General features: G+C 41.4%; 5 protein-coding genes across 5 annotated transcripts; 3 read left to right on the top strand and 2 right to left on the bottom strand.

Annotated features, from left to right (window-relative positions):
• Positions 1–3036: 3036 nt before the first annotated feature.
• LOC308399265 (tetraspanin-8-like) lies at positions 3037–8261 on the bottom strand. The gene is made up of 10 exons (XM_080886421.1): positions 7927–8261; positions 7554–7622; positions 7353–7469; positions 5759–5833; positions 5441–5536; positions 4939–5049; positions 4822–4857; positions 4648–4731; positions 4158–4285; positions 3037–3423 (listed from the first exon to the last, which is right to left on the bottom strand). Exons 1-9 carry the CDS (start codon positions 7984–7986, stop codon positions 4163–4165), a joined length of 771 nt encoding a protein of 256 aa, XP_080742547.1. The 5' UTR covers positions 7987–8261; the 3' UTR covers positions 3037–3423; positions 4158–4162.
• Positions 8262–14218: 5957 nt separating this feature from the next.
• On the top strand, positions 14219–14801 carry LOC308399092 (histone H2B 1/2). The gene has a single exon (XM_080886074.1). The coding sequence runs from the start codon at positions 14255–14257 to the stop codon at positions 14627–14629; it is 375 nt and encodes a 124-aa protein (XP_080742200.1). The 5' UTR covers positions 14219–14254; the 3' UTR covers positions 14630–14801.
• A 634-nt stretch (positions 14802–15435) lies between these two features.
• LOC308400126 (histone H4) lies at positions 15436–15918 on the top strand. Its single transcript, XM_080887626.1, has one exon. It carries the CDS (start codon positions 15526–15528, stop codon positions 15835–15837), a length of 312 nt encoding a protein of 103 aa, XP_080743752.1. The 5' UTR covers positions 15436–15525; the 3' UTR covers positions 15838–15918.
• A 7295-nt stretch (positions 15919–23213) lies between these two features.
• LOC308400017 (histone H3.2) lies at positions 23214–23694 on the bottom strand. Its single transcript, XM_080887480.1, has one exon. It carries the CDS (start codon positions 23665–23667, stop codon positions 23257–23259), a length of 411 nt encoding a protein of 136 aa, XP_080743606.1. The 5' UTR covers positions 23668–23694; the 3' UTR covers positions 23214–23256.
• Positions 23695–23963: 269 nt separating this feature from the next.
• Positions 23964–24656, top strand: LOC308399605 (histone H2A-like). The gene has a single exon (XM_080886971.1). The coding sequence runs from the start codon at positions 24011–24013 to the stop codon at positions 24395–24397; it is 387 nt and encodes a 128-aa protein (XP_080743097.1). The 5' UTR covers positions 23964–24010; the 3' UTR covers positions 24398–24656.
• The last annotated feature ends 1112 nt before the right edge of the window (positions 24657–25768 follow it).

The following is a 25768-nucleotide window of genomic DNA, read 5'->3' as shown; positions in this document are numbered from 1 at the left end:
AAATAATAAAAATAGAAATCAATAAATTGGTAAAAACAAAACAACAAAACAAGACAAGCAAAAGGAGCCTATAAAGAGTTTCTATAGCGTTTGATGGAAAAGCAAATGTTTGAGACAACATTACAGTGAGATCATAATTTTGATTGCAAAGGCTGGCGGGCAAGATAAAAAAAAATGAACATCTACACACTGCCAGCCATCAGACACCCTGCTGGGATAATAAGCTGGCCAAAGGAGGCGATAGAAGCCACATTAAGACAAGGGAGCTCCTGACCATATGTGATGAGACAAGTCCAGCACCTAGAGACTGTACACTTAGCGGGAGGAAGGAAGCTGAGAACTTGTGAGTACACAGAACCACTATCCAGGATGAAACAACAAAGATCCATGAGTACATCAGGAGGATTGCCACAACTGATCATGTGCTTAGTAAATTAATGAGAAATCAGAGAAAGAAGAGGAGAAAGGAGAAGAACCACCATGGAAGGACAGGCCCCAGCACGCATGCACCCCTGTTAGATAAAGAAAGTGGCAGATATCAGAAAAATCCTAGTTGTTGGACAAAGCTGGATGGAAAGACAGCAAAAAAGGCATTAATCATAGCAGCAGAGGAACAAGCTCCATAAAGGCTGGGGTCTACCAAACCAGCCAAGACCCCAGGTGCAGGCTGTGTAAAGTAGTGATGTGTCTTTGAAGTGAACGACGCAAGCCGGCTCCATGGGTTGTTTTTTTTTTTTTTTCCTTTCTCTCACCCTCTCTCTCTCACACTTTTTTCCGCTTCACTCCGCACGCGAGCCTTGTGGTTTTCGCTGGGCAGAGGGGGGAGGGGCGGTAGTTACACTCCAGGAACAGAGTGGGAGGGAAAGAGAGAGAAAGAGAGAGAGGGACAACAACTTCACATTAGAAAGGTGTAGTAATCATCCACAACTATTTTCGGTTGTGGATGATAAAGGATTCAGAAAGTTTATTCATGCAGGTCCATATGACAGAGAATGTGCATCTTCTTTTTGTTTTCATATTTTAATTTATATTTAATTGTGTTGTGGTTTGCAGTGTTTTGTGTTGTTTCACTTTTAAAAGGAAAAAGCTGAAAATTTAAATAGTTAAAAGTTGAAACGTAAATAGTTGGTTTTTGTATTATATGATTTATTTATTACATTTTATGTGGAATGAATGAATAAAAGTATATTTACGGTGGCCCCTAGAGACAAAGCACGTACAACTCCAAAACACGTACAAACTCCAAAACACGTAAAAACTCCATAGCACGTACAAACTCCAAAGCAAACTCCAACAGAAGTGCTCCAGGATGCTAGGGGCAGTGTTGAGCTTTTTTTACTTAGAGGCTGCACAAGCCAGGAAGTACCAATGACTGGATTTGGTGTGTGGTAGTAACAGGTAAATGAAAACTTTTTCAAATTATTTGAATATATATAAATGCTTATGTATAAATACACAAACAATACACATATGCTTTCAGTTGTGTAATTTAAGTGATCTAGGTAGCTCTTTTGCTACCTGATTAGCAGTTTTGGAAGTTCAGTTAATGCTAGAAATGTGTTTTGGAGATTGTACGTGCTTTGTCTGTAGGGGCCACCGTATATATTTATACATAAACATATGTAAACAAAACCAAGTTTTTTTTACATCAGTAATTCCTTTTGTGCATAATTTTCTATTGTTGTTAATAATAAATTAATTAAAGCAACAAAATAACCTGAAGAGCCGGTTGGGAGCCGAAAGAGCCGGCTCTTTTTAGTGAGCCGAGCCAAAAGAGCCGGTTCTCTATAAAGAGCCGGAGATCCCATCGCTAGTGTAAAGACGCCTCTGAGACAATCCAGCACATAACAGCAGGGTGCAAGATGCCAGCAGACAGGGCATACATGGAACGCCATAACCAAAGTCCCAAGGTCAAAATTGGAGATGCCCCCTACAGTGGTTGAGAATGACCGACCTAAGATCCTGTGGGGCTTCCAGATACAGACAGACAAATCAATTGGACATAGTACTGGTGGACAAGCGGAGGAAGATAGCCGTATTGACAGACGTAGCTATACCGACTGACAGCAACATCAGGAAGAAGGAAGATAAGAAGCTTGATAAGTACAGAGGGATCAAGGAGATGTGTAGGGTAAAGGCAACAGTGGTCCCCATGGTATTCAGAGCACTCAAACCCTTAAGCTCCTATGATCAGGGCCACTTTCCTCTCCTTGTGGGCTCCATAATCTCCCACTATGGTGATCATCATAGTGACGGCGTAGAAGATGAAGAGTTTGATGGTGCAGCCCTCCAGCAGCAGACTGATGAAGGAAGTGTCATGAAGAGTTTACTTGGCTTTGTCAAAGAGCATGTTTGTCTTTTAGATACATCACTTTGGGATTTTTTATATTTATTTACACTAAGCAATACCTGCAGCTCTAAAGAACCGACTCCAAAGCTTAATACTGAGCTCAAGTATGAGAGATCATGATTGTTATTGGCCTTATAAAAGTTTCTTGATTATGGTGGAAATGAGTTTGAGGCAGCTGTTGATGTGAGCCATGTTTGCAGCTGGAAAATATAGTAAAAATAACAGCACTGCTCCCAGAGTGCAGAGGAGTTTTATTTCTCTGGGGAGAAGGATTTCCAGTAAACCAAAGAGAGGGGCACGTGTTGGTTGGATTTGAAAACTTCTGTGAATGTAGGGCCAGTCTGAATATGACCTCCTACGATCAAATCCAGATGTGGAAGGAGAGTGAATTTACTGGAACACTGTAAGCACATTTTACTTTTTAAAATAACACATTTACACATATAATTAAGTACAGTGATGTAGGTTATGTCATTTTTATGCTACTTATTTTCATGGAAAATGTCTGGTGTTCACATTAATTACATCTTCCATATCAATAGTACTGGTAATGGGTTTTGACTGTCTGTACAATTATGCATACAACCTGCTGCAGTTGTTTTTTGTTTGATTTGTGTTGGAAAAAGTTCCTTTACAGCAGTGAAACAGAAAAAAATTTCAGACCGACACGGTTTCTTTTTTCCCCTTTTAATCCTGTAACATGGTTAGATTTACAGTTTTAATCAGAAGAAAACACGACACATAGAGACGTCAAAAATGCAAAGATATACAAAAATATTTCCCTTATAAACATTTTTACAAGCAGCTGCATCATCACAGCACTCAGGTTTCAAACTGCAAGCTTGGAAGATTCTGTCCTACTAACAAACTTCACATGAGGTCGCAAAAGAATGTGGCTTTTCTTTTAAATACATTTAATTTTACCATGACAAATCGAATCAGTAACATTAACACTGCCTTCCACAAACACAGCAGGTTACACGAGTCCAGCTGTGAGTGGTCTCAGGGATCTCAAGATGGCTGATAGCTGGTGGAAGCTGCCAGCTCTGTTCAGAGATGGAATGCAGGAAATTCTGTGAAAGAGATTTTAATTTAGAGATTAAAGACTGTTTTTACAGTAATGGTAGTTAAGGTGAAGACTTTAGAGCCAAAAGTAGGTGAATTTTCTTCAGCAAAGAGTGAAGAAGCTGGAAACTAAAAGGGTGAAATTGTACAAATTTCATTTTGAATTTAAAAACTTTTTTTTAACACAAACACAGAAAAGTCCACGTGAAAAGAATTATTTCTATGCATCAAAGCAATTTTGGCAGATAAGAAATTAAGAAATAAAACTGCCATTTTGGGTGATATTATGCTCAATTCCCTCCTGAAATGTTGGGATGGTGTTATTCAGACTAGTGGGCTGGAGAAAGCAGTTAAGCTATTGAGATGGATTTCTTATGACTGACTTTTTGGCCCAATATTTACGATAATAAGTTTAGTATATGGGTCTCAAAAGGTTTAACTACTTATTATTCTCTTACCCATGAGGGGGCATTCTTGAGCTTTGAGACATTAAGACAAAAATATGGACTAGGTCAAGACCATTTTTACAGGTATTTACAAGTCAGGCATTACTTTGATGAAAACATTAAAATTATAATAGAAAACAGTGAATTGGGCTTTGTGGAGCACTGTTGTTATCAAAAAATTAAAAATTAAAAACAAAACAAAAATTTTTCATGCTGCTTGAAAAATATTTCACTTTGAAATTCAAGAAGAAAAAAAAAACAGGACTGTATGAAAGAAAAAAAACAATGCATCGTACTTTGGCTAGTATGCCGGGGTGTTGTGCAGCTCCTCGTATTTTGGTGGCATCATGGAGACCACGATGGTGTGTCTGTTTGGGTAATACAGCTGGTGAATCATGATGGAGGACAGAATCATGCCAAGCAGCTGTCGGGGAACACAGGAAGCTGAGTTAAACATCTGCAGGTTGTGAAATGTTGATTCTGATTCTGTATTCATAATGAACTAATATTATAATGAACTTAGACTCAAACTGCTATGTATTTACGTACAAGATGATTTTTCACAAATTTAGATTTTAGTACTAGTTTACTTTTTGTTCCACTACAGATGCTGTAATTCTTCAACATTTGATGGAGAAGATGGAGAATTCAAACTTTGTAGAAAAAATATATTACATGTATACTATGACTTTCTCATTGTCACATAAATAATAGCAGGGACTAAATGCAGAGAATGCAGATGTGACATTTATGCTACCGAATCCTTGAATAATTGATAATACTCACAGCTAGAACAGCCAGAGTGAAGCTGACCACAAGCATGATGTTGTAATGAAACTGAATGTGGTCCATGATGGTGGGAAAGCAGGTCTGAAAATAGAAGGAAAAATAAAAACTGTCAAGTTCTGATATAAACTGAGGAATGATTTAAGCTTTTCAAAAGGGTGCTGGGTCGCTCACCTTAGTGTAGACGGACATTCTCTGCAGCATGAAAGTCTGGAAAATTTACAGAAATAAAGACGTTACAAACTGTGACACACCGTGACCAGTGAAGCAAGTGGGTGCATCGATACTCACGTTGTTTTCGACAGTCTGACACTTGCCCTCCTTCTCCTCCTCCTGGCTGCATACACAGGAGTCGGGGATGTTCTCCCAGTCTTTGTAGCTGAACAGACCACAGCAGTGAAACTACAAACACCAGCAGGAGAAGAAAGAAAGAGGAGAGTTACTCATCTTCAGGAGGATCATCAGCTGGAAATAAACGTTAAAAAGTGTGTGAATTTTTTTTTTAGAAAAAAGTGATCAAATTACTTGTGGACAGTTTGCCTGCTCTTATTCTGAAAGCTCACTTGCTGCCAACTATCAACTGTATATAAATAATGGCACAGTGTATTATGTCATGTTTCAAAGGTCATCTGATGTTATTTTACATCATCACCAGTTTGCAAGTGCTAAATCTTTTATGCCCTGATTGAGTGCATCTTTTTTCCATGAATGTAACTTGTATTTAGCAACAACAAAAGAAAAACTCATTTTAAAAAGATTAAGAGATTGCAGCGAGCAAGTTAGAATAGCTCACCTTCTCCTGAATGACCTCAGCCATGTTCCTCACATCCTCTGAAGATTTGTCCAGAGGCACAAACCTCCTGAAAGTCTGCTCCACGATGCCTTTGAGCTGCAAAAATCAAATATTTTTATAGCATGTATTACATTTATATTTTAAAAATTAAAGCATTTTAATGGTTATGAAAGATAATATGGGTAAGGTAAAGTAATGAAAAAGTAATTGTATTTATATGTGTTGATTATTTTAAAAAAAAAAGCATGATTTAAAAAGTTTTTCCAGTTAAATCAAATAAATCTCTTCACATGACTTCGTCCAGCATCCTGCCTTTACCTGAGGATGAATGATGGCAGCAGGGATTCCAATTATGAGCATCACCAAGCATCCAATGACCATAAACACCAGGAACTGCAGAGGAAAATTCATTCATTTTCTTAAACACTTGCATTATCAAATCATGACTATTACATTTGTCACAGATGGTCTTCATTAAGAAATACAAACAGCCCATAATGGAATGAGACTAACAACCCATATGGAAAAGATATATATAAATCTTATAAAGTTTGTATCTGTCTTGTGTGAAACTTGTATGAAAAGCATACAAGAGTGAAAACAGATATAAGATCCCTAGAAAAATTATATAAATGAAACTTGTATGTTTTGGATACTTACTAAAACAATATATGAAAGTGGCTACTTTCATGGGTAAATCATATAAGCCTTATATGATTCATTATATGAAGTAGGCCACATCTTATGCAAGTCTTTTATAAGTTTTTTCCATTTCTTTTCAATGTGGGAAGATAAGAGAAAGCAAAACTAAACACAGCAAACAAGATGGGAGACCACCAAAATAAAACCGTTCTCTGCTGCCTGTTGGAGCGGGGGGCCTAGGAGGAGGAGTTGGCTGTCCGATTGGGGTCTGGAATGTGGGGCCTCCCTGCTGCTGCCGAGTCGGGTCGGTCTGCTTCTCTCCACCCCAGGGAAAAGGGAAACACTACCTGGGTCTGGGTGCAGTTTCCCCCTCCAGGGGCAAGGGTATCTAGACCTGGGGCTTAGAGTACGCTTGGGGAGTGTGATTGTGTGTACAATGTCTCTTTGTGTCTGTCTCCACGTTGGGTGAGTGATGAGTAATTGCATATGAGAGCATGAGGGTGGGAATGGATGTCTGTATCTGTGTGTGCCTGTATGTCTGTGTCTACATGTCAGGTTGGGTATCAGACGCCACCTCTCTAGGGACATCTCAGGCCCTCCAAGGTATGGAGGCCTATCTCCCCCACCACTTCCCCTGCCAGTGGCAGACGCCCTCAGACATCAGTGCATTGGTTGTTCTTTGTATCCGGGCATGGGCGTCCAGGTACACACCGGCTCACTCCTTGGTGGCTGCTTGTCGGGGCCTGGAGCCTGGGTCTCGCTCGGGCCACTTCGGGGGTGGGGTGCCCTCAGCCTCTCGACCTGGGGCTCAGTCACTCTGGCACAGCTGGCTGCTGGCGGAGCTCACGGGCATGTCACTGCAACCCCCCCTGGCTTCTGCTCCACGGCTGCTGAGTGGCCCTTCATCTGGGGCTCTCATCAGCTCTTTCTGGGACAGTGGCGCGGCTGCCCCTCTGTTGGTCTTCCTTGGTCTCTTGTGTTCTGAGGGCCTCTGGATGTCTGGAGTTTTGATCTCCTCCATACCTGCTTCATGCCCTGGAGGACGGGGCTGTGGCTCCCCACACCCTCTAGCAGATCATTACATGAAGGAACCTTTTAATACAAGCGCGTTCATGCTCACAGCTGTACACACGGGTGCTCACACACACAAACTACACCCTTTTTGGCTCCTACCTCAAAGCAGAGCACCATACTGTAATGCAAAGATAATAAAAATGAGAAAAACCCAAAACATCCCCAAAACTTAAAACCAATGACAGTCTGAACTCACCATGATCAGGGCCACTTTGCTCTCCTTGTGGGCTCCGTAGGCTCCCAGCAAGGCGATCATCATGGCGATGCAGCCCACCACGTAGAGGATGAAGAGTTGGGTGGAGCGACCCTCCAGCTGTGGACAAAAGTGTCACGAAAGGTTAGTGGGCTTTGTCTGTTTGTTCCCACATGTTACATTTATGTTTGAATGTGTCCTCACGTTATATCCTCGAACGTCCATGAAGAACTGATACCACAGAGCGAGGGCGATGGCTACTCCACCAGCAAGCTGAACAAACAGAAACAGTCTGGTTAGAGCTGCTGGATCCTTTAAACACAACCAGGATATGAAATGACTGCACAGCCACACACGTGGACGAGCACAACAACAAACTCTGAAAGTAAGAACAAACGTGTTGAGTTGATGTCGGTTTATTTTACTCTTCTAAGCTTCGGTTTCATTTAATTGTAAAAAAGGAGGCAAATGTGGTTGTTTTTGACTGCTGCGTCTGCCTGCTGACTGGTTGATGTCTTTAAGGAGATTCTGGATTAAAGTCTGCGATTATCATTTCCTAAATAATCTCTTTACTCACCATGAAGAATATGTTGAAGACAGTGAAGATGTGTTTGAGGCAGATGTTGATCTGAGCCATGTTTGCAGCTGGAAAAGTCCAAAGCCCAAAGTCCAGATGAGCTCCGACTGCAGCGAAGTGAAGTGAAGTGAGAGGAGAGCAGCTGAGTGAGCTGCTTTGAAGGGTTTCAGGGCTTTGCTGGGCGGGACGTCCGATATGTTAGAGGTGGAAACTTGTGTGGAATGCTTGTTTAACAAGGGGAGGTTCAAAGCAGGGTCTTCCTCCTTCCAGTAAATCCAGCGGAAATAGTTGTTGCTGTGAGCAGGGACGGAAGCTGTTCACAGACTGGCTGGAGTGGAGGAGAGGGCGGTGTTATGCCCCGTTTAAAACAATCCAGATGTGGAGACATGACTCATTTTACTTTTATGAGAATCTGTCGTCAGCAGGAGGAGAGATAACTTACCGAAAGTCAGTTTATTCCTCTACAGCTCAAAGTAATTTTTACTGCATCTGCACACAATGTACTCAGAGTTTTCTTTTAATAAATGAGATATGTTTATAAGGGTACTGCACTTAAGCACAAAGATTTGTATATAACTTTTTATGTTGTATCATATCTGCAGTGGTTTCAAATGTAAAGCAGTATGAGTACTGCACTCAAATACAGATTACATCGTCTTTAACTTCCCTCCTTATTACTTTTATAGTTGCATCTTATTAAATAATACTTTTTGTTTTATGAAGTAGGTTTTGTAGTTTTTTGTGTCTTTGTAGTTTTTTGTGCATATCACACTTGATTTTTTTTTTTATTGATTCCTAATCATTTTTCATTGTGGAATAATTCGACCCACAAAGACTTTGAGCGTCCACAGAGCACTTTTAGTCCTCCGAGTGTGAACGAGCTGTCAGACAGAGCAAAGCAATGCAAACACTACCCTGAGTCCCACGTCACTGTTTTGGAATCTGCAGCTGTGAAAAAAACAGAAACTTGTGAGATGAAAAAATGATCACTGAATGTAAAATTTGGAATTGATGCCTACAACATGTTGCAGCGGTTGATTTGATTTGTGTTGGATTTTGTAGTTTGTGCCATCATGCAGTTGTTTTTAAATCCTTTCTGTCTTCTCATTTTATTTCTAAAGTTGTAAAGTTTCATGTTACCCTTTTGCGACCCTTTCCTGTTCAGCAGTCAGCACTAGAGCAGGGCGAAATGACCAAAAATATTTATCACGATATACATTTGAAAATTTGTGATAACGATATAACTGACGATATAAGTGACACTAGACAAAATACTTTACAACTCCACAACTTTATTTGTGCAAAAAAAAAAATCAACGTATTTTCACTTAAACAAGCAGCTTTTTTTATGTGCATTAAAATTATATAAAAAGTTAACAGTGCAAATGCAAAATCCTTGCTGACAGTTTAACCAAAAGGAATTTCCAGTGGAAATTGGCTGACATATCCTCAGCATAACCATGTATAATATCCACAAAACTTAGAAAGAGGTTATACACACACAATACCGTAATATTATGTTGATGCACAGTACGTATCACTCCGCGAGGCTCCTGCCTACGATGTCCGTAATGCTCTGACAATCCATCAAGCGGTGCGGATTCGTCTTAGCAAAGTTGTACTAAAACATTTGACAAATTTTCGAGCGCCGTGTACATAAAATCGTTTCGAGGTCAGTAAACACAACCAGAATTCATACATAAGGCACACGGGATTATAAGGGGCACTGTCGATTTTCAGAAAAATCAAAGGATTGATTTTAAGTGCGCCGTATTTTCCAAAAAACAAGGTAATAACGACGGGCCGCTAGCATGTGCTACCAAAAATAGTGCTTTGTTGTGTATCTGACGGACGAAAGCTAAACCAGTTCCACACCACTGAAGTTGCAGGATTTTTACAAACCAATTCTGGTTCATCCGTTTCATTTAACGATCCGCTTTCGCCCTTCTCATTCTCCACCATGCTTTTTCCGCCATGTGCGTATGAAAACAAAGGTACGCATGCGCGTTTTACTCATATTCTATCGTGATATTTCATTTTTTTATCGTTGCCCGACATTATACCGGTATTACCATGAACTGTATGATATGGCCCAGCCCTAGTCAGCACATTTAAAAACTGCAGTTGAGCCTAAAGTGCTGTTTTTCCTTTTCAGGACAAAGATATGTAGGAAGCTAAAGAGCAGCAGAGAAATGCCAGGAAAGAGAAATTGAGGGAAGGAGGGACAACTTTCCTTGGAAGTAGACATGTGGGAGGTACGAGATTAAGTTACTGTGACGCAGCTCAGAGGAACAACAATGAAGGCTTTGTGGGGTTTAAAGGAGAAACGTTATTTGCAGGACAGGAAGAATTCATGAAACTGTTTAGTCGTCTTGTGTTAATCTAATAAAATAATAATTACAAATATATTATTATTATAATATTCCACGATGAGCTGGAAGTGGTATTACTGCAAAGTGGGATTATTTAGTTTTAATTTGGGACAAATACATAAAGTCTCATGCTTTATACTGGATTGAACAAATATGATGAGTTGCACCAGAAAAACAAAATTAACAGTCTCACTTATAAATAATCCTGTTGTTTTCAGATGTTACTCTAATTTAAACTTAAAATAATCCTGTTGACTATTTTCATATTTGTTTAACTTTTGAGACCTGAGTAGTTTCTCTCACATCATCAAATTTTTTAAATAAGTATCTGCGATTTGCCGAAAGAGTTATATATTGATTACTTTTCTGTCCGTCCACCGATTTTAAGAAACCTTGTCCTCGCCGGTCAACTCACCATTCTCTTTCTCTCTCCTCTCTGTCATGTGTGTCTATCTGTTCTGGTTTTGGTGCAGAAGCAGGACTGTGTGAAGGCAAGGCAAGGCAAGTTTATTTATATAGCACAATTCAACAACAAGGTGATTCAAAGTGTGAGGTTTCCCATCTTCTGCCTTCACACGCCTGGATTAATCACGCACCTTTTCCTGATGCCCTCGTTGTGGCCTCTCCGTAAGGGAGCGGCAGCTCTTGAGTACTTGCTGGATTGTTGTCCTACTAAGTTAGTGCGACCCAAGTACAAGCCAAGCCTTGAGCTTGTGTTCCCACTTACCTGTGAGAGAGATACTTACAGTTGTACGTTCCTCTTCTGAAGTCTTGCAGTCATTTTCACATAATTTCAGTCTTCTCATTTTATTTCTAAAGTTGTGCCTTACCATTTTGTAACCCTTCTTGTACAGTAGTTCATACAGCATTTTAGAGTTGACCCTAAAGTGCCGTTTCTCCTTTTTAGAGTGAAGAGATCTAGGAAGATGTGGAAGCTGAAAAGCTGCTGAGAAATAAGCAGTATTCCATTTAAAACGATGCTCAGTTGGTGCTAAGGAGCCCAGTGTGCCAAGAATACATATCCTGCACACAATTATCAGCAGCAGCGTGAACCACTGATAAAAGGCAGGATGGATCTTTTCCTGTTGTTTATGTCAGATTCTGACTACAACATCTGAATGTGGGGGCAGAACTCATTTTCTACTGGAGTTCGCCTCTGCATCATGTTTAAACACTCCACACAGGATGCTCTGCAGACTGTGACAAAGCACAGCTGTTGCTGAATATAAAAGGCCCCTGTGGTTCACTTTTTATTGCCTGTAGTTTACAGTATAATGACTAATACTATAATAATTAAGTAATTGTGACTCTGACAGTGAAGAAAGTGAACCTGGCATGTTTGATGGAGATTTAGCGCAGCTGTTCAATTCAGAAACAGAGGATGAGGACTTCGATGGGTTTGATTGATGACGATTACCGGTAAAATAAATGTGAATACCAAATTCAGTTTTGCTCCCGCTCCATTTTTAAATACGCAGACTTGTATGCTTGTGTCTGTTGTTGTTGTAAGGCGGACGTAGTAGAGGACACCATGAGAACATTAAAGGGGGAAGTGTGGGCGTAGATTATATATAAAACCCACACCCTATAATCAGGTGCGCCTTATGTGTGTGTTAAATACAGTAATGGCACACATAACTGAGACTGCGCATTTTAGTACCGTGCGTGAAAATACGGTATCTGGAAGATTTTGCCTCTGAGGAAGATTTTATCTTTGATTGGATCTTTGATTATGGAAATCCTATAAAAACTGAGAGAAGTACTCAAAATGACTAAATAAGTAATGCAATCTTAATGACTTTTATAAGGTACAAGGGGAACAACAAGTGAATGTCAGTAATTCAACCATGAAGGTCACTGGCAAATTTGTTCACTCGAAGATAAACTTCTACTCTTCATGTGTAACTTCACACTTGGTTGGTTGACTACCCTCTCGGTAGAATCACAGCTGTCTCTGATCGCTGAGGTGAGAGGGCTAGTGTTCACTGCTTTGATCTCAGAGGACGACTTTCTCTCTTACCCTTCGTGTCGTCAAGACACACTAAGCAATCTTCTAATTGCAGCAATTCAAGAGCCTGCTGAAGATTATTGTTTGCTGAATACATACCAGCAATCATGTGATAGGTTTAGTTATTAATAGGAGCTGACTTATGATGCATTACTAGGAGTAGCATTCCAAGTTAGCACAGTGTCCACTCTGCAGCTGGACTGAATTTCTACAATTCCTATTCTGGGTCTGATCCATAAAATCCTGCTGGAAAAGACAGACTGATATCTGAAATGTATACCTTATGCTGAGTACAGCATAGGGTATACAGGTGTGCTCTCCTTTGATTTGATTCAAGCCCTTGACAAAAGTGGAAAGGAAAAACTAATTTTTAAAAGTCAGAAACCTCTGGTAGATCCAGGTTCCCGGAAGGGGCAGCTGCAGCTGGAGTTGTTGGTTTTTAAATTTACTGGCAACGAAGTTTAAAGCTGAATTTGACTGTATAGTTACTTCTTCATAGCTGTTCCTTTATTAAAGAAAAGAAAACATAGGGGTGGATATGAGGGAATATTCCTGCAGATTTCCCATGTGTGGGACTAATAAAGGTTATCTTAAGTTAGATGTGTTTCTGATTATTAGGTAGAGAGTATAATTTACTCACTGCACAAAGTGATGTCAGAGAGACATCTTATATAAGTCATTTTTGCATGTTGAATTTTGGTCCACTAAAGTGGTTGTTTTGTAAGGCTAGGCGACGTTGTGTTTTTTTTAACGTGTAATGAATGTCTGGCGTTATCTTCCTCTCATTGTAGCAGAGGCTCTCAAACTGGTGTTCCCAATCCACAGATTGGGTATAAGCAAAAAACCTATGGTGGCACCTAGATACATGTGCATCATCCGGGGTTGAGTTAATTAGCGCAATGGACAAATATTTAAGTCCATCTACTTCATCGAGTAATGCAAAAGCCAAACTAGCTAAAGTATCACAATAATTAATTTGTATTTGGCTTTATCGAGAATGACAATGGCAGACCAAAGTGTGTTTGTGTCTTCAAGAAGTAAAAAAATAAAATAAATGAAGCCAGCAAAGCTAAAGCAGCATCTCATCACAAAGCACCCTGAGTTTTATCAGAGTTAGGATTATAAGAGGCCCTTTAACACACTCTGTTAGGGAGTTTTTATTGTTTTATTTGCTTATGGTTCAAAAGTTATGTTACACATATTTCACCAGACACAGTTTTCTGTAGAAACAGGAAGCTGACCCTGTGACACTGGGATTTACCGCAAGAGACCAGCACAGAAATGCATATCCGCAGAAGTTGACTTGCATTATATTATTCTTAGAAATTGACTTGCAACACACATACTTTGTGACACACACACACAGCTTACACACACAGACAGCATCAGGACCTGCGTAACAGGAAATGTGATTATATTTGCATATTGACAATGTAACCTATAAAAATAAACGAATACTGCAGTTCGGTGTGATTTGCTCTGAGCTTTTCACCCGTGCAGCACGTTAACCTACACAAGTGTCTCAGTGTTGATTATTCACCTGACTGTTTGTTAACTGAATATCACCGACACACTCACTTCCTCTTACAAAGCTCAATAAAACAGGATACTTGTAAAAATGAACCCTGAAGGGTTTTAAGCCCTGAGAATTTCAGGACAATATATCCTGTAACTTTGACGTTATGAGGGGAAACATTGCATCCGTAAAATGCCATAAAATAGTAAAAACTAAGGTGATGTTCTCTAATTCATATGTAAATAATGAGATTCGTGGAAGATTTCAAGTGCTTTTTTTCACTGTTGACTGTGTGCCTTTGTGTAAACCTGAGCAACAGCTCGGCCAATGACAGGCGAGGAACAGCACAGCCTTATTTGCATACAGCGGAAATAAAAGAGCCACTCTCAGCTGACGAGCACATTCTCCGCTGTGAGGAAGTGAAGTAAGAAAATGCCTGAACCCGCCAAGTCAGCGCCCAAAAAGGGCTCCAAGAAAGCCGTGACCAAGACCGCCGGCAAGGGCGGCAAGAAGAAGAGAAAGACCAGGAAGGAGAGCTACGCCATCTACGTGTACAAGGTGCTCAAGCAGGTCCACCCCGACACCGGCATCTCGTCTAAGGCCATGAGCATCATGAATTCGTTCGTCAATGACATCTTCGAGCGTATCGCCGCTGAAGCCTCCCGCCTGGCCCACTACAACAAGCGCTCCACCATCACCTCCAGGGAGATCCAGACCGCAGTTCGCCTGCTTCTCCCCGGTGAGCTGGCCAAGCACGCAGTGTCTGAGGGCACAAAGGCCGTCACCAAGTACACGAGCTCCAAGTAAACTGCATCTTTACTTAATCCCGAACAACGGCTCTTTTCAGAGCCACACATCTCTTCTAAAGCGTACATGTCCTGACTTTATTTAATTTGTAGCTGTCATGATGGTGAAACATAAATTACAGCTTGTGTTACTCTTGTATGCTTTGAATAAAAAAAGAAGAGAGAAATTTCAAGGACTTAATAATGGACCACCTGACCAGAACAGTCCTAACGCCATCACTATATCATTTAGCATTATTACTATTTGGTTGGTTTTGTTTTTGTTTTTTTGTTTTTTTTTTTTTTTGGGGGGGGTCATGTTTTGTGGTCCCTTGTCTGCGAAAAGCACTGAATAAATACACTTGTGGGTTTCTCAGAAATAATGACATGTGAACAAGAGCTTATTGAGCTCATCCTGGTGAGGCAAATGTTTGGCTTCAAATCACAATTCTGATCGTAAAATCCTGGACAGGATTACAAATACAATAAATAAACGCGATTCGTTTCAGTTTCACATTTCAAACTACAGTGACATCCTCCGTGTGTGTGATCTATACATGTGTTAATCGTTTTGATGTAGTTCAACACTTATGCTAGACTCTGGGTGAAACGTTAAGAGGGTGTGTGGTTTTTGTTACAAATACGGACACTTGGGTTTAGTTTGAAATAAAAATGTGAACTCCACTCAGACATTGTGTGTGATTTGGTGTGAGTCTCCCTTCGGTTAGACTTAATTTGTCATTTAACAAAAGACCACATTTCCACATTTAGAAAATAGAAGAGTGGGCGGAGCCGCTGAGCTTCGAGTCGCCGTCACACCGTCTGTTTTCTCTTACGTCCGCCGAGCACACATAATAACACGGCTCCGTGGAGTTTAACTTCATTCGACTTTGCTCGTTCAGAGAAGAAATTATAACCATGAGTGGAAGAGGCAAAGGTGGCAAAGGACTCGGGAAAGGAGGCGCCAAGCGTCACCGTAAGGTGCTCCGTGATAACATCCAGGGTATCACCAAACCCGCGATCCGTCGTCTGGCTCGCCGTGGCGGAGTGAAGCGTATCTCCGGTCTGATCTACGAGGAGACCCGCGGAGTGCTGAAGGTGTTTTTGGAGAACGTCATCCGTGATGCTGTTACCTACACGGAGCACGCTAAGAGGAAGACTGTGACCGCCATGGATGTGGTGTATGCTCTGAAGAGGCAGGGCCGCACTCTGTACGGCTTTGGCGGTTAAACTCAGTCGCCCTAATCCATCAAACGGCTCTTTTAAGAGCCACACACTTCTCTTTAAGAGCGTTGTTCTGCCATCTTTTTGTTTTTGTCACTTTTTACTGCCTTTTTGTGTTTTGTTTTGCACTCTGAATATCTTATACGCCATTAGGTGATGAGAATTGTCAGGTAGGAAATATTGTACTGCATGATGGTGGACTGCACTGGTGCACCTGAGAGAGATACCCGCCCATGTTGACGTGCGAGCATTAGTGATGGGATTTCTGGCTCTTCGGGTTATTTTGTTGCTTTAATTTATTATTAGCAATAATATAAAACTATGCACAAAAGGAATTACTAACGTAAAAAAGTGGTTCTATTTATTTTTGTATATAAATATATGCGGTGGCTCCTAGAGACAAAACATGTACAAACTCCAAAACAAATTTCTAGTGTTAACTGAACTTCAAAAACAGAGCTACCTAGATCACTTAAATTACACAATTGAAAGCGTGTGTGTATGTGTATATATCTGAGCACAAGATCCATAGAGGCTGGGGTCTATCACACCAGGCAAGACCCCAGGTGCAGGCTGTATAAAGATGTCCCAGAGACAATCCAGCACATAACAGCAGGGTGCAAGATGCTAGCAGGCAAGGCATACATGGAGCGCCATAACCAAGTGGCCGGCATAGTGTACAGGAACATCTGTGCCGAGTATAACCCGGAAGTCCCGAGGTCAAAATGGGAGATGCCCCCAAGGGTGGTGCAGAATGACCGAGCTAAGATCCTGTGGGACTTCCAGATACAGACGGACAAAATGGTGGTGGCTAACCAACCGGACATAGTGGTGGTAGACAAACAGAAGAAGACGGCCGTAGTGATCGATGTAGCGGTTCCGAATGACAGCAATATCAGGAAGAAGGAACACGAGAAGCTGGAGAAATACCAAGGGCTCAGAGAAGAGCTCGAGAGGATGTGGAGGGTGAAGGTAACAGTGGTCCCCGTGGTAATCGGAGCACTAGGTGCGGTGACTCCCAAGCTAGGCGAGTGGCTCCAGCAGATCCCGGGAATAACATCGGAGATCTCTGTCCAGAAGAGCGCAGTCCTGGGAACAGCTGAGATACTGCGCAGGACCCTCAAGCTCCCAGGCCTCTGGTAGAGGACCCGAGCTTGGAGGATAAACCGCCCGCAGGGGCGTGCTGGGTGTTTTATATATGTATATATATATGTATATGCATGTATATTCAATTCAATTCAATTTTATTTATATAGCGCCAAATCACAACATAAGTCGCCTCAAGGCGCTTCATAGATACAGAGGAAAAACCCAACAATCATATGACCCCCTATGAGCAAGCACTTTGGCAACAGTGGGAAGGAAAAACTCCCTTTTAACAGGAAGAAACCTCCGGCAGAACCAGGCTCAGGGAGGGGCGGCCACCTGCTGCGACCGGTTGGGGTGAGAGAAGGAAGACAGGATAAAAGACATGCTGTGGAAGAGAGACAGAGGTTAATAACAGATATGATTCAATGCAGAGAGGTCTGTTAATACATAGTGAGCGAGAAAGGTGACTGGAAAGGAAAAACTCAATGCATCATGGGAATCCCCCGGCAGCCTATGTCTATTGCAGCATAACTAAGGGAGGATTCAGGGTCACCTGGTCCAGCCCTAACTATATGCTTTAGCAAAAAGGAAAGTTTTAAGCCTAATCTTGAAAGTAGAGATAGTGTCTGTCTCCTGAATCCAAACTGGAAGCTGGTTCCACAGAAGAGGGGCCTGAAAACTGAAGGCTCTCCCTCCCATTCTACTTTTAAATACTCTAGGAACAACAAGTAGGCCTGCAGAGCGAGAGCGAAGTGCTCTAATAGGGTGATATGGTACTACAAGGTCATTAAGATAAGATGGGGCCTGATTATTTAAGACCTTGTATGTTAGGAGCAGGATTTTGAATTCAATTCTGGATTTAACAGGAAGCCAATGAAGGGAAGCCAAAACAGGAGAAATATGCTCTCTCTTTCTAGTCCCTGTCAGTACTCTTGCTGCAGCATTTTGGATTAGCTGAAGGCTTTTCAGTGAGTTTTTTGGACATCCTGATAATAATGAATTACAGTAGTCCAGCCTGGAAGTAATAAATGCATGAACTAGTTTTTCAGCGTCACTCTGAGACAGGATATTTCTAATTTTAGAGATGCTGCGCAAATGGAAGAATGCAGTCTTACATATTTGTTTAATATGTGCATTGAAGGACATGTCCTGGTCAAAAATGACTCCAAGGTTCCTCACAGCGTTACTGGAGGCCAAGGTAATGCCATCCAGGGTAAGAATCTGGTTAGATACCATATTTCTAGGCTTTTCAGGGCCAAGTACAATAACCTCAGTTTTATCTGAATTAAGAAGCAGAAAGTTAGCGGCCATCCAGGTCTTTATGTCTTTAAGACATTCCTGCAGTTTAACTAATTGGTGTGCGTTATCTGGCTTCATGGACAGATAGAGCTGGGTGTCATCTGCATAGCAGTGAAAATGTATGCTATGTCTTCTAATGATACTGCCTAAGGGAAGCATGTATAATGTAAACAGAATTGGTCCTAGCACTGAACCCTGTGGAACTCCATAATTAACCTCAGTGTGTGAAGAGGACTCTCCATTTACATGAACAAATTGGAGTCTATTAGATAGATATGATACAAACCACTGCAGTGCAGTACCTGTAATACCTACAGCATGTTCTAATCGCTCTAATAGGATATTATGGTCGACAGTATCGAATGCTGCACTAAGGTCTAGCAGGACAAGCACAGAGATGAGTCCACTGTCAGAGGCCATAAGAAGATCATTTGTAACCTTCACTAAAGCTGTTTCTGTGCTGTGATGAGCTCTGAAACCTGACTGAAACTCTTCAAATAAACCATTCCTCTGCAGATGATCTGTTAGCTGTTTGACAACTACTCTTTCAAGGATTTTTGATATGAAAGGAAGGTTGGAGATTGGCCTATAATTAGCTAAGACTGCTGGGTCTAGAGATGGCTTTTTGAGTAAAGGTTTAACTACAGCTAGCTTGAAGGCCTGTGGTACATAGCCGATCATTAGAGATAGGTTGATTATATTTAAGATCGAAGAATTAATTAATGGCAGGACTTCTTTGAGCAGTTTTGTAGGAATGGGGTCTAAAAGACACGTTGATGGTTTGGAGGAAGTAATTAGTGAAGTTAACTCAGAAAGATCAATTAGAGAAAAAGAGTCTAACTTAACATCAATGGTACTAAGAGTAGCTGTAGATAATATTACATCTGTGGGATGATTACTGGTAATTTTTTCTCTAATGATAAAGATTTTATTTGTGAAGAAGTTCATGAAGTCATTACTAGTTAACGTTAAAGGGATTGTTGGCTCAAAAGAGCTCTGACTTTTTGTCAGCCTGGCTACAGTGCTGAAGAGAAATCTGGGGTTGTTCTTATTTTCTTCAATCAGTGATGAATAGTAAGATGTTCTGGCTTTGCGGAGGGCTTTCTTATAAAGCAGCAAACTATTTCTCCAGGCTAAATGATGATCCTCTAAATTTGTGACACGCCATTTCCTCTCCAGATTACGAGTCATCTGCTTTAGGGTACGTGTTTGAGAATTATACCACGGAGTCAGGTACTTCTGATTAGAGACCTTAGTTTTCACAGGAGCTACAGTATCCAGAGTCGTACGTAGTGAGGAGGTGAAATTATTAACAAGATAATCGACCTCTGTTGGGGTAGTGTTCAGATAGCTGCTCTGCTCTATGTTGGTACAGGGCATTGAAGATGATAACAGTGGGTGGATTATATTCTTAAACTTAGTTACAGCGCTTTCAGAAAGACATCTACTTTGATAAAGTCTACTCTCCACCGCTGTGTAATCAATTATTGTAAATGTAAATGTTATCAGGAAATGATCAGACAGGAGAGGGTTTGCAGGAAACACTGTTAAATGTTCAGTTTCTATGCCATATGTTAAAACAAGATCTAGAGTGTGATTAAAGTGGTGGGTGGGTTCTTTTACATTTTGAGAGAAACCAATTGAGTCTAATAACAGATTAAATGCCATGTTGAGGCTGTCATTTTTAGCATCTACATGGATGTTAAAATCACCCACAATAATTATTTTATCTGAGCTCAGAACTAAATTAGATATAAAGTCTGAGAAATCAGACAGAAACTCTGTGTAAGGCCCAGGTGGACGATAGATGATAACAAGTAAGACTGGTTTCTGAGTTTTACAGCTGGGGTGGACGAGGCTAAGCATCAGGCTTTCAAATGAATTAAAAGTCTGTCTTGGTCTTTCATTAATTGATAGGCTGGTGTGAAAAATTGCTGCCACACCGCCCCCTCGGCCTGTGCTTCGAGATTTCTGGTAGTTAGAATGACTCGGGGGTGTTGATTCATTTAAACTAACATAATCATCCTGCTGCAACCAGGTTTCTGTAAGGTAGAGTAAATCAATTTGTTGATCAATTATTAAGTCATGTACTAACAGAGACTTGGAGGAGAGAGACCTAATATTTAATAATCCACATTTCACTGTTTTACTCTTTGGTTCAGATGTGGATACTTTATTGTTCTTTCTTTGTAATTGTTTATGTTTAAGTTGTTTGTTGCTGGTATTTAGTTTGTTTTTTGTCTGTTTGGGAGCCGACACAGTCTCTATGGAGATGGGGTTTTTTTTTTTTTGGGGGGGGGGGGGGGGTAGCAGGAGGAGAGAAGCTGCAGAGGAGCGTGTAAGACTGCAACTCTGCTTCCTGGTCCCAACTCTGGATAGTCATATTTTGGGGGGTTTAATAAATTTGTCCATATTTCTAGAAATGAGAGCTGCTCCATCCAAAGTGGGATGGATGCCGTCTCTCCTAACAAGACCAGGTTTCCTCCAGAAGGTTTGCCAATTATCTATGAAGCCCACATCGTTTCTGGGACACCACTCAGACAGCCAGCAATTTAAGGAGAACATGCGGCTAAACATGTCACTCCTGGTCTGATTGGGGAGGGGACCAGAGAAAACTACAGAGTCCGACATTGTTTTGGCAAAGTTGCACACCGATTCAATATTGATTTTAGTGACCTCCGATTGGCGTAACCGGGTGTCATTACTGCCGACGTGAATTATGATCTTACTGAATTTACGTAAGATCACATGTATGTATATGTATATATATGTATATATATGTATGTATATGTGTATATATGTATGTGTGTATATATGTATGTATGTATGTATATGTGTATATATGTATGTGTGTATATATGTATGTATGTATGTATGTATGTATGTATGTATATATATATATATATATATATATATATATATATATATACAACAACTGAGATAATTCATCCACAATACGAGGTTAGTCATTCATATACTGCTGCATGGGCTGGGCTGTAGTTACATCATAAGGGTTTAAAAATTGAGCTTTAAAATGATTGGCAGTAATAAAAGCCGAGGAAGGCCAACAGTGATCACTGACTGTTTTTAGGAGCTTTTTGAGATTAAATAGAAGAAAATACATAACATTAAACATGTTAACAACACAAAAGCCATATTGAACACAGACTACTTTAGGCCCGGAAGCAGGATTCGTCACGTCATCACTTAAAGACTGGCTACCTTTCTAATGTGAAGTTGTTGTCCCTTTCTCAGTCTTCTTGGCCTGCATGTTGGGCAGCACACCACCCTGAGCGATCGTCACTCAGCCCAGCAGCTTGTTCAGCTCTTCATCGTTGCGGACGGCCAGCTGCAGGTGGCGGGGGACGATTCTGGCAAGAGCATAGATTTGGTTTTGGCATTGGTGGGGGACGGATGATTCAACCACCGAACACTGCCCTGCTTTTGTCTTTGCTTCTTGATAAAAAGAGGAGAAATATACTTGCCTACATATGCTGTTCTACATGCTTTTAAACCATTTAAAAGTACAATTCATAGTTTTATATGTGAATTATATAATGTCAAATTACTATTAAACAAATGACTAAGAATTGTAGACTTTAGTTTACTTCAGCCATATTCCATCATAGTAAATCAGGTATCATACAAAATAAAATTAGCTTCAAATACAGTGATGACAATAAAAGAATATGACTTTAAGGACTTAACAACATTACTTCAGTTATAATACACCAACATCTCTTATACATTAGCACTAAGGGAACACTGAATGACCTGGTGGTTTTTGTCCATAAAACTACTCATCTAAGATTACCACAAAGTAAAAGATCTCTCAGCAACATTGTGCAACATTTTATGCACACTATTGCCCCTATCAAATAAGTGAGCTGGGATTTTTTTATTCTAAACATGAACTCCTGTTACAGCAACAGACATGGACTACTGGTGCCCCACACAACAACTCAATGTCCACTATGTGAAGGAGCCAAACACATGCCTGCTCCTCTCGTTAACTGAGATAAACTGCTGGCATATTGGTTTTATATACTGTCCAGTCTCTCCTGGTGAACATGGCCTACAGTAGCATTGTTTAATCTCATTTGAGTCATTGTTGATCTCGTTTTTAGTCTTGTGAGAGCACTGAAGCTTCTTTCAGCCTCAGCCGAGGATACTGGGATGACTAAAAGCAGCCTGACAATTGTCACGATAATAAATACTAGTTAATCTATAGCACCAAATCATCAGTCAGTCACCCGTGACCTCGCCTCTTCACCTCAGTCCGAGCTACAACATGGCAGAGCTGCCTCTGTCACCTAATAAATAACAGGGAGACATTCCAAATACATGCAGTCACACATGTGCTTCAAAAACAGTAATGAACCACCAAGTCATCCTCCAATTTCACCTGTGATCTTGTATCACCATTACTCTCTGTTGGTTCTTCTATCACCTGACAAATAGGACATACATGACAATAAGAATAAAATGGGTAGCTGCTTCAGTGTTTCTGTCACTTTGTGTAGATCTTGACTCATCAGTAATGTTTGTAGGGTGAGTGCATTTTTAAAACAGTTTGTGCAAACTGCACTACAAGGTGGAATATTTGCAGAAGCATGACGACCTCATGATATTTTGTCTCAAAAATTAACCCTATGACTATGTCAGTACCATTAGGATGAAATTGTGTCACCAACATTTTAACATTAGACATAAATTTAACAGCCTCTGTACACTAATGTTAACATGTTAGGCTTACTGGCATGTCCATAGTATTTATAAAAAAAAAGAAAAAAAAAGTAAATAAGTAAAGGAGGGAGACATTTAAGGATAGAACAATTCATGCTAAAAATTAATGAAGCATTTTTGTAACTGAAGTCAGTGATTTCCACGTTCATGCTGACTGTAGTTTCTGGTATAGAAAGAGCATGAAGATTAAAGTGTGACTATAATATTGATGTAATAGTAAGAAAGGAGCGAGCTCTTGGTGGGAGGGAGGTGGCTCTGAAAAGAGCCGTTGTTTGTAGGTGAGCGAGTAGCTTAAGCTCTCTCTCCGCGGATGCGGCGAGCCAGCTGGATGTCTTTGGGCATGATGGTGACCCGCTTGGCGTGGATGGCGCACAGGTTTGTGTCCTCGAAGAGACCGACCAGGTAAGCCTCACTGGCCTCTTGCAGAGCCATAACGGCAGAGCTCTGGAAGCGCAGGTCGGTCTTGAAGTCCTGAGCGATCTCGCGGACCAGGCGCTGGAAGGGCAGCTTGCGGATGAGCAGCTCGGTGGATTTCTGGTAACGGCGGATCTCGCGCAGAGCCACGGTACCGGGCCTGTAACGGTGAGGCTTCTTGACGCCTCCGGTGGCCGGGGCGCTCTTACGGGCAGCCTTAGTGGCGAGCTGCTTCCTGGGGGCTTTGCCGCCAGTAGACTTGCGAGCGGTCTGCTTGGTTCTTGCCATTGTTTCTCACTTTTCTTTTCCTGTGTTAAGGGCAGATTTTGTAGCAAACAGAGGAGACTCGCTGCTCTTAAACTGTGTGTGTCTGTGACGCGGTGCCTCCCCGGCTCATGATTGGTGAGGGGCTCCACGTGGTGCTCAGCACCGTTCATAGGAGCACCGCCCCGCCTCGGTGTGTGCTTCTCATTGGAGAAAAGTGCATTGTAATTGCGCGCTGCCGCAAGCCTCTCTGCGATTGGTGCGTGACGAAGCTGCGCGCGCTCTGCGGAAATATAAGCGAGGCTTTGAGCCGATCAGGCCACATTTCTTTTGAGTGTTGATACTACGAAGAGAAGAACCTGTCAAAATGAGTGGACGCGGAAAGACTGGAGGCAAAGCCAGAGCTAAGGCCAAGACTCGCTCATCCCGTGCCGGGCTTCAGTTCCCCGTGGGTCGTGTCCACAGACTGCTGCGCAAAGGCAACTATGCGGAGCGTGTGGGAGCTGGCGCCCCCGTTTACCTGGCAGCTGTGCTCGAGTACCTGACCGCTGAGATCTTGGAGCTGGCTGGCAACGCGGCCCGCGACAACAAGAAGACTCGTATCATCCCACGTCACCTGCAGCTGGCTGTGCGCAACGACGAGGAGCTCAACAAACTCCTGGGGGGAGTCACCATCGCTCAAGGTGGTGTGCTGCCCAACATCCAGGCTGTGCTGCTGCCCAAAAAGACCGAGAAGCCCGCCAAGGCCAAGTAAATGCAAAGCGTTCGGCTTCACCAAAAAACGGCTCTTTTAAGAGCCACACACTCCTATCTGAGCAAACCTCCTTCTTGCTGTTACTGTCTGTAACTGGGATATGTAGATTATGCATCTTGATTTATTTTGAAATGTATGTTCATTCATATCACCTTACATGGTCAGGGACTGAAATCCACCTTCAAAATATACTATCATGAGTGCTTAAGCAGTGTTTGTTTTATTCACAAGAATAGAGGGTCTTAGTATAAAGTCAAAAGCTCTCAGTCTCTCCTGCTGTGTGGTTAAGGCTCATGCCTTGTTCAACCTCATTTACATTAGGGATCAGCTGTTAAGCGCTGCTGCAGGGTGCAGCTGGGCTACCGGCAGACAGACCCTACATCCCCAGTGAGGGAAGGAAACGGGTGATGTCTCCCGAGGACACCTCGGATAAAGTACAAGAGATACAATCAGTGCTTTGTCAGTGTTTACTCAGCAGTCAAGGACAGCAATATTTGCATAGTATTTTTACTGACATGTAGTGCACATATGTTTTGGGCAAAAACATTTTTGAATATTAAAATATGAACATTTGTAACAAAAAATTGACAAATTAGCCAATTCCAATGTAAAACTTTATCTGCCTATTTAAAAAAAGAAGATAATCTTCTCACAAACTGGTGTTTGATTTTGAAACAGGAAAAAAGTGGGGAAACAACTGAAAAGACTAACATTTGAATAAAACCTGAAAGCAAGTAAATACTTTCTATGCTGCCTTATGGTAAACTTTGGTAATATTGATAAAGAACAACACTGGCTGACGATGAAATACAGTCAGCTGGCATGGTGACACTGCCAGTATTAACCTGCAGGGCTGGACTGGGACAGAAAATCGGGCATTTTGACTAGAGACCGGCCCACCAGGTATTAAAGCCATAAAGCCTTTGAATGAAAACAAACGCTGTTGTGACAGTGATGTACACTGTCTTGTTGGTATATGTATGATTTCTATACATTTGACATCAGATAAAAACTTTGGTTGTAAGATTTAGATAATTATTTAATAAAAGCTAAATATTTTAAATGAGAATAAGAAAGAAAAGTATTTCTTTGTGCCCCCCTCTCCCTGTTAATTCCCTACCTGGCCCCCTGGCATAACTTTGCTAGATCCGCACCTGCACAGTTACCAGCTGTCAGCTACCTAAAAAAGGATCCTGGGGTTATTTGTCTCTCAGAAACAGCTCATAACTTCCCTTCAACTCATTCATGTCACCTAAAAGGTAAACCTGTTTCTCCATCACAGCTCTGATGATTCAGTAAGGACATCTCCTGGTTTCATCTTCATGTTTCCCTCTCACCACATATCCAAACCGACATCATGACCAGCTGTAG

Source organism: Rhamphochromis sp. 'chilingali' (genome assembly GCF_963969265.1).
Source record: "Rhamphochromis sp. 'chilingali' genome assembly, chromosome: 7".
Taxonomy (NCBI): domain Eukaryota; kingdom Metazoa; phylum Chordata; class Actinopteri; order Cichliformes; family Cichlidae; genus Rhamphochromis; species Rhamphochromis sp. 'chilingali'.
The sequence above is the reverse complement of the archived record's forward strand: the minus strand, read 5'-3'. Positions and strand labels throughout refer to the sequence as shown.

Excerpts from the sequence above, each read along its gene's own strand:
- LOC308399265 (XM_080886421.1), bottom strand. The coding sequence starts at position 7,986 with ATGGCTCAGATCAACATCTGCCTCAAACACATCTTCACTGTCTTCAAC. Across the intron at positions 7,623-7,926 it reads TCTTCAACATATTCTTCATG|CTTGCTGGTGGAGTAGCCAT; the intron begins GTGAGTAAAGAG and ends CTGTTTGTTCAG. Across the intron at positions 7,470-7,553 it reads TGGACGTTCGAGGATATAAC|CTGGAGGGTCGCTCCACCCA; the intron begins GTGAGGACACAT and ends TTTTGTCCACAG.
- LOC308399092 (XM_080886074.1), top strand. The coding sequence starts at position 14,255 with ATGCCTGAACCCGCCAAGTCAGCGCCCAAAAAGGGCTCCAAGAAAGCC.
- LOC308400126 (XM_080887626.1), top strand. The coding sequence starts at position 15,526 with ATGAGTGGAAGAGGCAAAGGTGGCAAAGGACTCGGGAAAGGAGGCGCC.
- LOC308400017 (XM_080887480.1), bottom strand. The coding sequence starts at position 23,667 with ATGGCAAGAACCAAGCAGACCGCTCGCAAGTCTACTGGCGGCAAAGCC.
- LOC308399605 (XM_080886971.1), top strand. The coding sequence starts at position 24,011 with ATGAGTGGACGCGGAAAGACTGGAGGCAAAGCCAGAGCTAAGGCCAAG.